A 15,289-nucleotide genomic window follows, 5' to 3' on the forward strand; every position below is an offset into this window, starting at 1 on the left:
CGCAGCACGATGCCTTCCCGACAGGTTTCGGCATGGAGAGACATGACCAGAGGAGACGTTATCCAATCAAAATGAGAGGGGGCGGAGTAAGGGGAGGGGTATGGGTATCACCACCATTCCACCCATTTATAAACTCTAATCAACACATCAATTCACAGCAACATCATACAAAAAATACTCTTTATTTCGCTGACAAATCCACTTAAAAATACAAAAAAAAAATGAAACAAATACACACATTGAAAGCAATTTGATAATTTGCACAAGACTTCTGAATGCAAACTAAGTATGTTTAAAATATCACTCCACCACCAACCAGGAGCTTCTAAATCATTCAAACTCTCATGATGATGAAAAGCAACATCTGCTAAAACAAACAAACAAACAAAAGTCTAACAATAAAAAGTTATTAAGTTCTATTTTGATTACATTGACCAAACTAAATACAACTGAAGTAATATCTGCTGAATGAACCTCATTCAATGTGCTATAAAGGCCTTTCTAAGGTATCATTTGTAAACAGTGAAGGAAATAGGTTAAGTCTCTCCTCAATCATCCACAATGTCCAAGAGGCTACTGAGGGTAAGTCCAAAGGCAAGTTCCTCCTCTCGACTGGCGGCGATCGTACGGTCCAGATCCTGAATGCGTTGAGCGATGGACAGTCTCTTGAGCCGGTCACCACCAGACTTCTCTGGATCATCAGCGTCAGGTGCCTACAAGCACAGCCACAAAACCTTAAGCTCAATCACAAAACAAACAACCAAGCTGTCTGTAAACGTAACAAGACTTAGGCGGGGATCACATCAGCCAGCGGCAAGCGGCAGGTTTCCTATTGTTCGGCAGCAGAACGGTGGCAACGCTGGCGTAACGCTAGCGTTGAACAAGCTGAGCGTTGAACTTGGTTCAACTTTCAAAGCGCAACGCGAGCGTATTCAGTTGACAAACCGTTTGTGTTGCTTAGGAACGAGCTAAAACTTATTACGGCCTGAGCGTTGCGTTACTTTTGCCGCTGCTGCTGGCTAATGTGATCCCCGCCTTAAGGTGCCGCTGCGGTCTTTGGAACAGGAGGGATGCTGCGTGAGTTGTACCTGTGTGAGTGAGGCAGCCAGGGCCATGGTAGCGGCTGTGGGGGATCTCCTGGTGTGGGTCATGAGCTCCGGCAGCGTCAGCAGAGTGGAGGGGACGAACAGGGGGAGCGAGGGCGTGTCCAGAGAGTCTCCGTCCAGCCAACGCCTCAGCTGCTCCTCAAACCTAGCGGGGCAGAGGAAGTAAAAGGGTGGTTATGACCACGTGCTCTTGGACAACAAGTGCAATGTGCTCACGCTTTAAAAGCAAGAAACATTTGTTTGCCTGAAGTAATCAGAAACCACTCTAAATAATAATCTGTTTTCAAATCTTAAACAAACATGCCCGTGCCTGAATTCCAGCACAGTGCTCAGAGAGTCCTCTAGTCATCTATGCGTCCATTTAGTCCAAAAGCTGTGGACAAGAGTGACCCTCCCTTGGCCATAATAATCACTCGTATACCATTCATCAAAAAAAAAAAAAACCTCTTTGACCTCTGACCTTTGGCTATGGGCCTTTTCCTGCTCGATGCCGGACAGCAGGCGCTGGGGCAGCAGCTCCTGGGCTGAGGGCGTGTGGGTGAGGTCCAGCTCAGGGGGCGTCTCCTGCACCTCCATCACACTCTGGAACAGATTCTGTCTCAGCATGTGGACCGGAGGGGTGAAGCTCTGTCTGGAGCTGGTTCTGGACCTGAAAAACAAACACATTCATACAGTAATTCAGACCTTACATGCGCAACCTTACTTGTCATTCTCATTCTAGGGGGCGCAATCTGATAGAGCTTCTGCTGTTTCAGAATTCAATCTGTTACTTTAAAATATAGTAAAACAAAGTACTAGCAGCAAACAATTTAGCACCCTCAAAGTTACAATTTCAAAGATTTTACAATTACAAAGATTCTACCATGAAAGAAATGTTCAGAGGCAAGCTGTGTTTGATATAAATGCTGCTTGGATCTCCAGAGCTCTGCTGTCTTACTCGTGTAACTCCTGCTGCTTCTCCTGGTGTGTGCGTTTCAAAGCCTCCCCCCAGCTGGCTGGAGGTACAAAGTCACTCAGGCCCTCCCTGTGGAAGTACACCAGGATCTGGCCGTCAGCAGTTATTGCATCTGTGAAAAGTGAGAAATGACACCATGTAAGCTCCATCCTTTCTCTCTTTTTAGTATGTTGGCCACTGCCCCCCTTCCCATCTCCTCCCCTCCCATCCTTCTCCCACCTTCTGCAACGGGGCATTCTGGGGGTCGCCAGTCCTTCAGCCGGTGGTCAATGCAGAGAGCTATGATCTCATCCCAGGGCACGTGTTGGAAGGAGGGACCTGCCTTCAGATCCTCCTCCTCGTCCTCCTCTTCCCCAGGGCTCTGGGAACGCACTCTCACCATGAGGTTCTCCAGCCGAGACATGAGCAGGGGCTGGCTGTGGCGGGACGAGGGGATCTGAGACACGTACTGGAATATGGAGGAACACAGGCAAGGCCAGGAGGCTGTAGAGCAGGGAGAGGGGAAAGACACAGGAGTTCTGTTTTTATTCATTCATTTCCTAATTTGCAGTGAATGAACCCATCTGATAGTTTGTTTACAGTGACTCACTTGAGAACTACTGTTGAGTTATAAACTTGACTAGGAAAAAGTGGATTCTACCACTTCCTAAAACATTCCCTCTAACAGAACAGTCATTTAAAAACAAAAAAATTCAAATATTTTTTGGCACTACACAATCTAAGGGAGTCAACTAATGTATGTAACCAACATCCACTACTACCAGCAGAAGCTCACCAGTCACTGGGGGCAGGTCCCACTCGGGGAGCTGCAGGGTGAGGATGGCCCTCTTCAGCCAGGCCAGGTGTGCTGGGGCGTTCCAGTCCAGGTGGGGCAGCAGGTCTCGGGTTTCCGGTAGAGAGAACTCGGTGGGGGGCCAGGACAGGTTGGACAGCTGCTCCGAGGAGACCAGTCCGGCCAGGAAGAGCAGCACGCTGTTGTAGAGCTCGATGATGGGGGCCGGGTCCTGGCAGGGCAGCCCTGCCTGCGCCCGATCCTGCTTGTCCCGGTACAGCCTGGAGCTAAACTCGTGGCACAGGCCCGCCTCGACAAAGTCCACCAGCGTCTGAGAGGTGAGCGGGGAGGCGGCTGAGGAGTGGGCAACCAACCACTTCATCGCCTGGCTGACCTGGTGCACAGGACACAAGCATTAGCACCAGAAGGAATATTCTACAGAAATAACATATCGGTCAAATGGGCCAAAAAGAAGAAAACAATATTTTCACTGATTTACGAGCCGAGTAGACATACCTGCTCTGTTCCCTGCATGTCATTGGTGGTTTCTGGGATGCGAATGAATATATACTCTGAGATGAGGCCATCATCCACTAATGCCTTCAGCATGAGGTCTAGACAAAATAGAGAATTTCACAAGATGATGAAGACTACCACTACAAGATAGATAGATAGATAGATAGCCTTTATTGTCATTGTATAGTTGCCTGTGCAATGAAATTAGGGTTGCTACATCTGCATTTAGTGCATTTAGGGTAAAAACAATACAATAAACAGCTAAAAAACAAGAATGAACCAAACACTTAAGACAAGGACAGTGAAATGGCGTCTAATAAGTAATAGAATAAGATAATAATAATAAGAATAGAATTAGGCACTTGGAGAGGAAAAAACAGTCTTTTGCACATGAGCTATTGTACGAGCTAGGGACTACAACAGTGACTACCCCTACTGATTAAAGTGGTGAATTGTGTGTTCCTCTGGCTCTGGTAGTAGTTTCAGTACCCTACCTTCCTCCAGCTTCCGGTCGTTAACGGCTTCATCCAGATGCCCGGGCACCACCACAGCCAGGGGCATGGGGGCGTGCCAACTGCTGGCCTGCTGGACCTGCTTGAGCTGGAGCAGGGCGGAGAGCATGGACACGTCCTCCTCGTCCTGCTCCTGCTGCCCGTGATGTCCAGCGTCCAGGGTGGGCGGCAGCAGCATCAGCAGGGCGTTGGTGCCCAGCAGCTCCTTGCCCTCCTCCAGCTGGGACTGGGCCTCCTCGCCCAGGGGCCCGCGGCTCACCTGATCAACAAATGCCAGTCACCACACGGTAATGCCAACCAATCACAGTCAGGTAGCAACTCTATACAACATATAATATGGGTGTATAATTTTGTTTAATTTAAGACAATTTACACACACTGTATGCTCCACATAAATTTGCTTCCAATTCCTTGCAAAAGAAACATAAATCGTCTTTAAAAAGCTCCCTACGCTACCTTGATGCAGACGTGTACTTTGTGTGTCCGCTGATCCAGCTCCCTGAGGCCATTACTGATGCTGAGGGTCTGCAGAGCACCAGCAGTGGCAAGATCACTGCTGTCCAGACGCTCGTCTCCACCACTGAACTTGGCCTCCAACCAGTCCGTCAGGATGCTGCAGACCAGGGCAGGGGACAGAACAGAAATAAGAGCCAGGGCCATCCACCATAACACTCATCGCTTTGCTTGTGGCATCCTGGATTTTAGTCTGCTTGCTGTTCCTTTCATACCTGTTTGTGAGGCTGGCATCACTCTCGTGACTGCTGGGCAGCATCAGCATAGCCTTCCAGAAAATTCTGTCAGGTGGGTTTGGGATGCTCTCGGCCACCAGTGTGGGCAAGTCCAGAGGAGTCCAGACACATTCACTTAAAAATAAAACAGGCCGTTAGAAACCGGTACTTTATAGAACATCATTTAAAGACAAAACAGGCTACGTTGGACTACAGCTGTTCAATCTTCACCTGAGGAGCTGACTGTAGAAGAAATGCACCCTCATCTGGTGAAGTGCCTCCTTCCTAAACTTTAACAGCCTGCAAAGAAGCAATGGAATTACCATCTATTCAAAATACTGACATCAGTCACATGTAAATGCACTCTGGGGGCCAAACCCAAAGTTTCGCGAGAATACGCACCAAAGTCCGTGAGTCCCGACTTTGGGATTGGCCCTGGGAAAACATTGTCAGTTAAGTGTCAAAATTTAGCCAATAGTACCTTGTGCAGGATACTGCCATGTTCCCTGCGTTGCCCAGGTTGACCAGCCCCTTGGCCAGGCCATCCAGAGAGGGGATGTGGGGGGCACTGGGGGCCAGGGCCTTGAGCTTGAAGCGAAGGTCCACACAGCATGGGGCTGCTGGGAAACCTCGCATCTGTCTCTTCAGCTGCCGGCGCACAGCCACCACATCACGCCACCTAAAGGCCACACACACACAGCTGTTATCGAACACTGCAAGGAAGAATGAGGGATAAATACAGTCGATTTTGTTTTTAACAGTGTTGTGCACAGATATTTTTCAAGGACAGGGTGAGAGGTTTAAAAAAAAGTTACCCTTATCACCCTCTGGGATTTATGCGTGCAAACCTACTGGCTATCACCCTCTAGACAAACAAGACAAAGGAGGTGGTCACCACTGACTTCTTAATGAACTTGCGAATGCGCTGCAGTTCGGCATCGAGGATCTCCTGAGCCAGCGTGCAGAGCTCCAGCTCCAGGGTCTCTTCCACCAGGTGGTCACACACGGCCTGGGAGCTCCGGGCCACACACGCCGCCTTCTCCTCCTGAGACAACCTAACAGAACGCAGCACAACCTTTACAATACAATTCAAAACAACGTTTGCAGGGCTACTCGATTATGGCAAAAAGCATTATCACGATTATTTTTGTTCAATACTGAGATCGCGATTATTAAAACACGATTACTCAGTGATTTTGGAACCATCATCTATTTTCAAAACATTTTTAAATTGAATTTTACATATAATCCAACAGACAAAAAATACATACAAAAAGATAATGCACACGACAACTCAAGACAAAAGGAGAGCACTGTTCTGAAACTGAATGTAGCAAAATAATCATTATATATTTCCATTATGTTGGATGGAAGTCATAATCATGATTAATCGATTAACTAGATTTATTGCACAGCCCCACAACACTGCCCTGTGCTTGCTAACCAGAACATTTCTTGACATTTCGTGACATTACACTTAAATGCAAGCTCATAACTCTTTATTACATATGTGCTACAGAGCATTATAATCATATCAGTCTATATAACTCAATCTTAATAAGGCAAGCACAAGACATATCTTCAAAGTGGTGCGGGTGACAAAAGACAGCCATTCACTCAGGAAGACTCTTGCCTGTTTTGTTCAAATTAAGAGTCAAATATGCTTACTGAATTTCTGAAGTGGCTGTCTCCTTCACGCACTCTATAACCACTTCCTCAGTGATCTCATGGCAGAGGTCAGCGCTGAAACGGTCCAGGAGGGCCTCGTGCTCCTGCTTCCGTCTGGTGGAGAGAACCAGAGATGGTCAGAGCACTTTGATGGGCACAGCTACACTTAACTGGACCAAATAATGATGAGGTCAGAGTCCCACCTGGCCTCCTCCAGCTTGCGCTTCTCCTCGGCGATGCGTTCCTTCTCAGCGTTGATCTCAGACGAAGAGACGTCCCGCAGCATCTCCTGCACCACCTCGCTCACCATCGCCTCCAGCTGGACGTCGCTCACACTGCACACACAAAGATATAGATAAGTCAGAGATCCAGCGCTGAAAAACCTCCCTCACTCTCAGTTGTTCGGGCCCTTTGGCAGACGGTCTCACCTGAGGGCTGCGGTGACGTACTCTGACGCAGCGTTGGCCACCGCTGCCACCTCAGCCACCAGCACTTCATCCACCACCGACTCCACCTCTGCCATGATGTCCTAATAAACAGAAGACCACATTGTCAGAGGCAATTTCACTCGACGTTTCTCAAGTCTCTCAGAACACTGTGACACAGGAAGCAAAGATTATACAGTACATGGCGAGTTCAAAATGAGTTGTACGGCAGCTCACCTGATCAGAGTAGATGACCTCCGGCTTGGGGGGTGGGGATGGAGGCCTGTCGGGCTGCGGCTGCTCTATGGGCTGGAAGAGGCTCTGGAGCTCCGGAGCTGGTCCAGACAGGGCAGCTGGTTGGCTCTGCAGTCCCGCTGCCTCACCGTGGTCCGGCTGGACCGACTCCTCTGCAGCCTGAGGCTGGGGCTCCACCAGCTGCCTGGGCCTCAGCAGGGGCCTGGGCTCCGACTCCAGAACAGGCTTCTGCTCCAGCTTGAAGAGCGGAACTACAAAGACCCAGAAATGAGTAGGCGTGCCCAAACCTTTGACTGGTAGTGTGTGCATGGCTTAAGGCCCACAAACAAATCCCTAAAATGGGTGGTTGGAGATCAGTTCTGATCAATGACATCATCTGAGAATGACTTCCCATTGGTTTTGTGAACTAGACTGAAAGAGTTGTACTGCACATTTTGGGGAAAATATCTAATTGCGATTTTCCTGACAGATATTGTGATTTGATTTGAAAGTCAAGCTTCAGTTCAATATTTCAAATTTTGCTTTGCGTTGGGACACTACTGATTGATGAGGACGCATGGAGTATGAGAACCACAGTACTCCTGTTGGGTGAGCTTCACCGTCTGTCACAAAAGGAGGATGCCATGAATATAAAAATCATAGATGTGACCAGATCAACCATTGGGACAGGGCTGTGAGCTGTACGATTATTTGCAGCCTTTGTGTTTAGCTAATTCCATTCGTTCAAATGGTGATTTGTATTAAAATATCAATTAATTGTGTAGCCCCAGTGCAGTGCTCACTGCTCAGTCAGGGTCACTTTGCTTCCCGTTTACAAAGCCAGGGCAGTGTCTGAAGTTCCGTTTTTTCTTTTTTAAGCAGACACTGCAGGTTAATCAAGCTCTATCTATACCTTTCAGAGTTTAAATGTAGAACCTAGGAGGAAAAGTCAGTGATGATTGGTCATGCACTCACCTCGAACACCAGAGGGAGCTGGCTCTGTTGCCAGTGCCTCCCCTCTAAACTTGTTCTGGGAGTCGAAGCTGCAGACGGGCACATGCTGGGGTGGGTTGGGCAGGGCTTCGCCATTCACCACCTGACCAATCAGCACTGTCCTCTTCTTCTCAATGGCCAGCGATTTCCGTTGAGGCAGCGATAGCTCCGGTTCCTGATAGGTTGTGCGACTGAGCTCCACCATACTGGAAAATTGGAATGCAGAAGAAAAAAAAAGAAAGAAAAACAATTGATGTAAATATGAGACTTCAAACATTGTAATGAAATTAAAAGGGCACAAAAGTAAAAACAGAAGGTTAAATTGAATAATATTCTGTAATAATGTGTGTGCGGACAGAGTCTGACCTTTCGTTCATGGCAAGTCCATAGTGCTGGATGAAGCCTGAAGCTTCATCTACGTTACGGAACATCAACATTCTAACCAGGTTCTCGATAGGGAAAGCTGTGGGTCTCTGAGACCCAATGGTGTAGGCCACGTTGAGAGCTCTCAAAGCCTCTCCTCTAACCTAGACATACACAACAAAGGCAAGGGACAAAAAAGATTAAGAGCTGATAGCAATTTGAAAAGATCAACAGTCTAACAGTACTGCACAGTGAGTAGACCTATTTTCTTACCTGACTGAAGTATCTGTGCAATAAGCAGCTTGCCAAATATGAGGCACCCTTCACCAGCTTGAAGAACCTAACAAAGTTATTGCTGTTGAGAGCTGCAAAGGCCTGCACCGCAAACTTCACCTCTGGGGAATTCCGCACCTCCTCACGGAACTGCTGCACCTCTCTGCAGTGAATATAATAATAATAAATAACATAACATAACATAACAAAAAGATGCACATATAGTATCGAAAGGCTGTGTGATGACCACAAGATCAGTAAGATGACAGAGGCAACAGTAGTGGCAACTGACCGGAGGATGTCTCCATCGTTCATCTTGAGCAGGACATTGTACTGGCGGAACTCAGCCTCGTGGGGGCAGTAGATACTGCGGGAGGCCAGGTCCTGGTACATCTCCTTCAGGCTCTGCAGGCACTTGGTCATGTTCTCATTGTTGATCTTGGCATCAAAGGACATCATGGGCTCCTGGCAGAGGTGGTGGGCACAGTGGATGTGGAAGCGGGTGCACTTCTCAATCAGGGCCACAGTTTCGGGGTCGCACAGGTGTTGCTGAGTGATGTCCTGAGGAGGTGGCAAAGAGTACATATTTTTACAGATCTTTTTTTATGACCACCAAACATTTAACTATTTTCATAATTCTAACATCTACACATAACACTATGGGCCCTATTTTGGCGATCAGAAACGGATGGTCAGAGGCGTAAAGTTTATAGACATTAAAGGTGTGGCCAGGTTCGTCCTGTGCTACCTTGCGCCGTGTGCACGATAGAGCCCAACGGGTCTTTACTGGAAACCAAGCATGCTTTTCTCTGATTCAAAGGCCAGTAAGGTACTCACTGACTGGTAAATATGCACTGATATTGCACAGCTGTGATGATAAACAATGCACCAACCTTGCGAATTCCTCTGGTTCGATTCCACACAAAGTCGTACCAGTCCCCATAGTTGCCCTCACCCTGGTCCATGATCTGCGTGACCAGGTAGTCCATGGTCATGCTGAGAACAGGAAGTGGTCGCAGCTCATGGGGGAGAGGTTCTTCCTGGTCAGCCGACGATCTGCTATACTCTTTGATGGCTGCACAGTGGTCCACCTGATAGACGGCACAGAGGCATGTCCTTAGCACTCAAACAGCATCAATGGGTTTGTAAAACGTAGAGCAACCATACTCTGAAGTCTGGCTGGTAGGCAGAGGATGAAACCAACCTTCTCAGTTTCTGGCACCACCTCAAAGGAGCTGAGTTGGTTGCGGGTCTCCCTCATGTAGCGCTCCTTCTCAGGACACATGTCAGGACACGTCCCCACAAACACCTTGGACATATCCAGATCTGTTCTCTTGGGGCGACCTGACAACATATATTAATAAACAAACCTGAATGAGAATACCTCACCTCGATATAACAAAAACAACAAAGTGGATAAAGGACTTGACAAACTATACTGAAATTAACTACTTAATGAATGTAGAACTGTTGTCCTAAAAGACAATGTCAATAAAGTCAGTACATGTCTCAGAACAGAACCACTGACATTTTATTACTATTGCTAATAAATTACTATGAGGAAACGGCAGCAATAAGTGGCAATAGGTGTGCCCTTTCTTATTGATAGACATGAATGAGTAGCAATACAAGTATCTGATCTGACGTTCTACTGGCAAATTCAGGAGTGGGTACCTTGTCGGAGGAGCTTGTCCCTCTGCTCAAGGAGGCGGTACTTCTCCTCTGCTGTCTCTGCCAGCTGACCAACTAGGGGCAAGAGTGAGGAAGGCAGGCTGCTCACCGACCGGTCAGAACTCTGGCCCTCAGAAGCAGATTCCTGCTGTGGCTCATTCTCAAACAGAGATTTGGCTATCACAGACTTCTTAAGTGGAGACCTGAAAATGTATCATAAAGTAAAACGTGTTTTATAATAAACAGCATGTTCACAACACACAGCTTTCACATTTGGTCAAATATTTCACTTTACAGTCCAGCAAAACACCACATTGAATAGACATAGTAGAAAATACAAATACACTGTGTACTTACATAAGAAAACAAGAACAACACATTCGCTTACCCTTTGCTTGTAGAAACAGCACTTGAGACAGTTGCCGACCTTGGCAGAGGCCTTCTGAGTGGCGAGGATGAAAAAGCGGAGGCCTGGCTAAAGGGGTTGCCACCAGCAGCGTCCTCTCCCTCCAAGGATCCCATGCCCTTCTCTGCTGGACCTTTGGAGAGCAGAAACAAGAGATAAAGATGGCACTTGATATGTGTGGCTAATAAACACATTAAGTTAACATATGTATATTACATACATGTTCAGTTAGTAACCCAGTGTAACTTACTTTGCTTCTTTCGCTGCCAGAATAAGCTCAGTTCATTTCCATGTAGTGACTTGCCCCTTTTCTTTGCCTTTGCTGCGGATGCCTGACAAAGGAATACAAACTTCAAAAGAGCGACTCACAAACACATATTAATGTAGTATGATCCTCAATGTCACAGTAGGAAATGAAAACACATCATCAATTTATGACTCACATGGTCCTGGAAGTGCACAATGGCCAAATTCTTCTGCGGTCTGCAGAACACTCTGCGCACTTTCCCAAAATGGTTGAAGTGCTTTTCAATGACATCTTTCCTGTTTAAATTGGGAGGGACACCCTTGCACTGCAGCACTGTCATGTCAGAGGGAGAGAGTCCCCCTAGGCTGTCTGCACTCTCCTGCCGTTGGCGGCGCTTCGCAGGTTCAGGGGTCGCAGCCTCTGGCTCTGTCGCCTCAAGTGAACCTTAAAGACAAGAAGATCATGACATTTTTTTTAGGCATTTCAATTTTGTAACAGAATTCAAACGGAAGATACCAAAGAGCAAGGTGTGCAAGATCGGGTCAACCCACTCACCCATTTCTTCTGCCTTTTCAAGAACTTCCCGAGTTGGAGCTTGGGATCTAGGTGGAGGAGCTGATATGCTGCCCATTTGGGGGAAGGGGGCAGGGTGATCAGGCCTCTGAGTTTGTCCCCACTCTGGGGGTTGATCATCCTCTTTTGGAGGATCCCTCTTGACAGGATTAACAGAGGACTTCAGGACACTACGCATGGCATTCCCAAAGAGCCCTCCGGCTAATGCACGGTTGCGCTGGAGAGGCCGTTTTGATGGCTGCCTTGAAGCACCTGCTGATCCTAGAGCATCCACCTCCACCTTGGCGGTCTTTCCCTGAGCAGCAGTAAGGTCATTGGTCTCCTCCTTTCGTTTGGTTCCTTTTCCGAAGTTGCCAAATGTGCTTTCTCCCGAGTGTCCCTCATTCCCACGGCTCATCTCGGAGTTCGCAGTGTCCTCAGGCTTCACCTTAGGGTCTCCAAAAGCCGACAGTCTGGCTCCGGCCGCGCCGAAGGAAAACTTTTCCGACTCCCCCTGTCCCTGGAGCACTGTGGCAGAGAAGGTGAAGGAGGACGGGCTGCTCGGCACGGCTGTCGGCTGGGTCACACTGGTGCTGCTGCTTGATGGAACAGCAGGCTGAGAGAAGGTGAACTGCAGGCCGGTCACAGAGCTGGTGCTGGCCGGGAGGGTCTCCCTCTGAGGGGCCCCTGCAGCTGGGCCAGAGATGGACGGCGCCACGGCTGGCTGGGAAAAACTGAAGCCCAGCCCTCCTGTCTGGAGACTCTGGGCTGCTGGAAGAGAGAATCCAGTGTTTGCTGGTCCACTGCTGTCCATGCTGGTTGGAGCTGACTTGGATGTCCCGAAGGGTTCAGATGAAGTTTGGGCGTTAGTGGGCTCTGGGCTTGCACTGAAGATGGGCTTAAAGACAGCCTCATTGGATGGTTTGAAGCTGAATTCAGATATGCCAAAGCCACTTTTTGGGGCAACATTCGGGACATTTTGGACATTCAAGGAGGTAGTTGAGGAAGATGTTTCTGTGGGTTGTGAGAAGGCAGACTGCGTGCCAAAGCTCATGGGCTGAGCTCCACCAGAGCCTCCAGAGGAGACTGACGCTCCCTGTGGCTGTGAGATCCCCGGTTGGAGGCCAAATGCAGGTGTCTGCTGACCAAATCCGCTTGTTTGCCCAAACGCAGGGGTCTGTCCAAATGCAGAGGTCTGTCCAAACATTAACCCCTGAGTCTGTCCAGTTGACTGTGGAAAAGGTGGAGTGCCAAACCCTGTAGTGGCTTGTCCCAGAGAAGACTGTCCAAAGGCTGGAGTCTGTCCAGTGCTTTGAACTAGACCTCCACTTTGACCAAATGAAGGAGTCTGACCAAATGCTGAGGACTGTCCAAACACAGAGGTCTGTCCGGTGGTCTGACTGTAGCCTGGTGGCTGATTAAATGCGGATGATTGACCAAATGTTGATGTCTGTCCAAAGGTTACGTTCTGTGGGGCGTTAAGTGTGTTTTGCTGTGCAAAGGACTGAAAAATACTCCCGCTACGGTTCGCATTATTTGGGGCCTGAAAGGCACCCTGTTGACTGCCAAAAAAATTGGATGGATTCATTGTCAGAGAAGGAAAAGGGCAAACTTTCTTCTCTTGTTTTGCTCTAGTGCAGCAAAAACACCAGGAGTGAGAAACACCTCGGCTTCAGGCACAGATATTAAACTTCAACTGACAGATGTACCAAAAGAACCTGCAACATTAGAAACAATACAATCAAACAAGGCAGCGGGCTCAATAGCATAACATTATTCAAATCATCTAAACTTCTCGCCATGTTGAAGTTATCGTAACATATAGCTGTTATCGTTAGCATGCCACTGATCTTAAGAATCAACAGTAGCGTTGCTGGATGTTTATACAATTTATAGTTACACCAAATATAGTTAAACTTCATGGGCGACTACATATTCTATTTAAACCCCCTTGTTGGAATTTTTACTCACCCATTTCGAGATTTCTTTCCAAATGCTCCAGAGAATGTACACGGACCGCCAACTCAGTCAGATGAAAACAGGACTGTGGTATTTCCGGTTCCTGTCCGTCCTGTTTTGAATCACGAAGAAAACACCGGTCAAGGTCCGCTAGTGCTGTAGCTATAGGCGAACAGTGTAGTGTATGTGTCATCTAAGGACATACACTTAATTGGATACAAGAGTTCGCTGGCATATGGCCATCAAGGCACTGTTTTGAGACTGCATATTCTGTGTGACATTTAGTGAAAATGCGACCCTCATTTGATAGTAGCGATCACATTAGCTTGCAAGATAGCTAACACTTTGGTAGCAGTGACGTTAGCTAACGTTAGCGAAGTCTGTTAAAATCGTTTATGATCGACATGTTTTTTCAGAAACTCTAATGCGCCCGACGAGTTGGTGGATAACTTAACTGAAAGTTATCATTTGTTCTAAGAGTTATATATTGTGAGGTGTTTGGTTAAACGTCCATGCAACACTAGACTTAACGTTCATGGTCATTTTTCTGCCATGGGTGTAGTTATTCGCAATCTCCAGCACGTGGTGCCTGTGCGGCGCGCGAGACTACGCAAAGATGTCGATACGTTGAGGCATATTTTAGGCATTCAGAAATTTGACGTGGGTTTAATATGTGTTGACAACTGTAAGATCCAACGGATAAACAGCATCTACAGAAAAAAGAATACACCAACTGATGTATTATCTTTCCCCTTCTACGAGGTAAGAAGTTATTTTACATTTTGAAAAATAGAAATGGCAGGCTTGGTAACCCTCATCAATGAACTGGACGACTTAAATATTTGTCATATTTGAAGGACCTGAGACCTGGTAAACTCCCGTGTGGATTGCAAAGAGACGAACACAACCTCGGTGACATATTCCTTGGAGTGGAGTATGTGATGCAACAGTGTAAAGGGAAATCTCAAGACTTTCACAGCGCATTGACAGTGAGCATAAAATAAAGGCAAAGTCGTAAATAGTTAGATATTAAAGTTAAGATTGGCGTACTCTTTCAAACCTCTAATATTCTTCTGTGCAGGTGGTCACAGCTCATGGGATTTGTCATTTACTTGGATACAGACATGACACAGACGAAGAATGGAAAGAGGTATTCGTTTATGCACTTTGTTGTGTACTTAAGCCAGAAGAGCATCGCTTGTCGTTACATATCTTCTCGTTTTTTAATAGATGTTTCAGAGAGAAAGCTACATTTTGGCAGAATTCAACAGACTGACTGGCAGCCGACTGGAACCACTTTCAAACAAATGTTCTCAAGACAGATAATTATATTATTGCCTGGGAGACTAACGTGACAGATGAACCACACTGTCTCACCTCTGATATTGTGAAGTGACCTAGTGCACTATTCAACATTATACCTCAAGGTCATGCTGATGAACTTTTACCTTATCTTTACACAGTGTGATCAGGGTTTTGCCAAGCAGCTATACTCGATAATTAAACACAAGAGATGTCTTTTCTCATGTTTTATTTAAATGCGCTTCAGGAGGCTAAAAGCTGAATGTTGGGCAATTTTACAGAGCATATATATATGTATGTGTATATCTCATTGTTACTGTACACTTCATATGCATTCACACCGTTCATTCAATACACTCTTGTTGCCAAAGAGCTTATTTTAAAAGAAAATGTAAAAGCAGACTATAAAGATATTACTGGCCCTTGGTTTGAACATTAAACAAAACACACAAGTAATTTCTACACCAGTTTGATGATTTCTTTTTTAACTAAAAAGTGTGGTTGGTTAAAGGACAAATGAACTACTGGTATTTTCAGTAGAAGCTACAGGCATGAGTGATTTTTTTCATATATAAAAGACAGGCTAAATTTTGCTCATAAAATAAAA

General features: G+C 46.8%; 2 protein-coding genes across 2 annotated transcripts; one reads left to right on the forward strand and one right to left on the reverse strand.

Annotated features, from left to right (window-relative positions):
* Positions 1 to 163: 163 nt before the first annotated feature.
* mcm3ap (minichromosome maintenance complex component 3 associated protein) lies at positions 164 to 13,521 on the reverse strand. Its single transcript, XM_076263701.1, has 29 exons — positions 13,393 to 13,521; positions 11,425 to 13,139; positions 11,066 to 11,313; positions 10,873 to 10,954; positions 10,605 to 10,755; positions 10,220 to 10,419; positions 9,750 to 9,889; positions 9,439 to 9,636; positions 8,838 to 9,106; positions 8,546 to 8,708; positions 8,276 to 8,436; positions 7,892 to 8,115; positions 6,920 to 7,188; positions 6,686 to 6,786; positions 6,461 to 6,592; positions 6,258 to 6,371; positions 5,492 to 5,644; positions 5,071 to 5,268; positions 4,821 to 4,889; positions 4,590 to 4,724; positions 4,318 to 4,474; positions 3,844 to 4,120; positions 3,350 to 3,447; positions 2,837 to 3,227; positions 2,281 to 2,544; positions 2,044 to 2,173; positions 1,567 to 1,755; positions 1,089 to 1,251; positions 164 to 713 (listed from the first exon to the last, which is right to left on the reverse strand). Exons 2-29 carry the CDS (start codon positions 13,007 to 13,009, stop codon positions 549 to 551), a joined length of 6,426 nt encoding a protein of 2,141 aa, XP_076119816.1. The 5' UTR covers positions 13,010 to 13,139; positions 13,393 to 13,521; the 3' UTR covers positions 164 to 548.
* Positions 13,522 to 13,878: 357 nt separating this feature from the next.
* On the forward strand, positions 13,879 to 15,144 carry ybey (ybeY metalloendoribonuclease). The gene is made up of 4 exons (XM_076263704.1): positions 13,879 to 14,142; positions 14,238 to 14,369; positions 14,462 to 14,530; positions 14,611 to 15,144. Exons 1-4 carry the CDS (start codon positions 13,933 to 13,935, stop codon positions 14,704 to 14,706), a joined length of 507 nt encoding a protein of 168 aa, XP_076119819.1. The 5' UTR covers positions 13,879 to 13,932; the 3' UTR covers positions 14,707 to 15,144.
* The last annotated feature ends 145 nt before the right edge of the window (positions 15,145 to 15,289 follow it).

This window comes from Alosa pseudoharengus, unplaced genomic scaffold, assembly GCF_046254945.1.
Source record: "Alosa pseudoharengus isolate Yale_2024_CS ecotype anadromous, Long Island Sound unplaced genomic scaffold, YU_APseudo_1.1 YU_APseudo_1.1_scf_3, whole genome shotgun sequence".
Classification (NCBI taxonomy): domain Eukaryota; kingdom Metazoa; phylum Chordata; class Actinopteri; order Clupeiformes; family Clupeidae; genus Alosa; species Alosa pseudoharengus.

What these genes read in the sequence shown, in the direction of transcription:
- mcm3ap (XM_076263701.1), bottom strand. Translation starts at nt 13,009, where the DNA reads ATGAATCCATCCAATTTTTTTGGCAGTCAACAGGGTGCCTTTCAGGCC. An exon ending in GGACCTGCCCCCAGTGACTG is followed by an intron (nt 2,545 to 2,836) that starts GTGAGCTTCTGC and finishes CCTGCTCTACAG; the next exon opens with CCTCCTGGCCTTGCCTGTGT. An exon ending in AAGCAGCAGGAGTTACACGA is followed by an intron (nt 1,756 to 2,043) that starts GTAAGACAGCAG and finishes TTTGTTTTTCAG; the next exon opens with GTCCAGAACCAGCTCCAGAC.
- ybey (XM_076263704.1), top strand. Translation starts at nt 13,933, where the DNA reads ATGGGTGTAGTTATTCGCAATCTCCAGCACGTGGTGCCTGTGCGGCGC. An exon ending in ACTTTCACAGCGCATTGACA is followed by an intron (nt 14,370 to 14,461) that starts GTGAGCATAAAA and finishes TCTTCTGTGCAG; the next exon opens with GTGGTCACAGCTCATGGGAT. An exon ending in CAGACGAAGAATGGAAAGAG is followed by an intron (nt 14,531 to 14,610) that starts GTATTCGTTTAT and finishes GTTTTTTAATAG; the next exon opens with ATGTTTCAGAGAGAAAGCTA.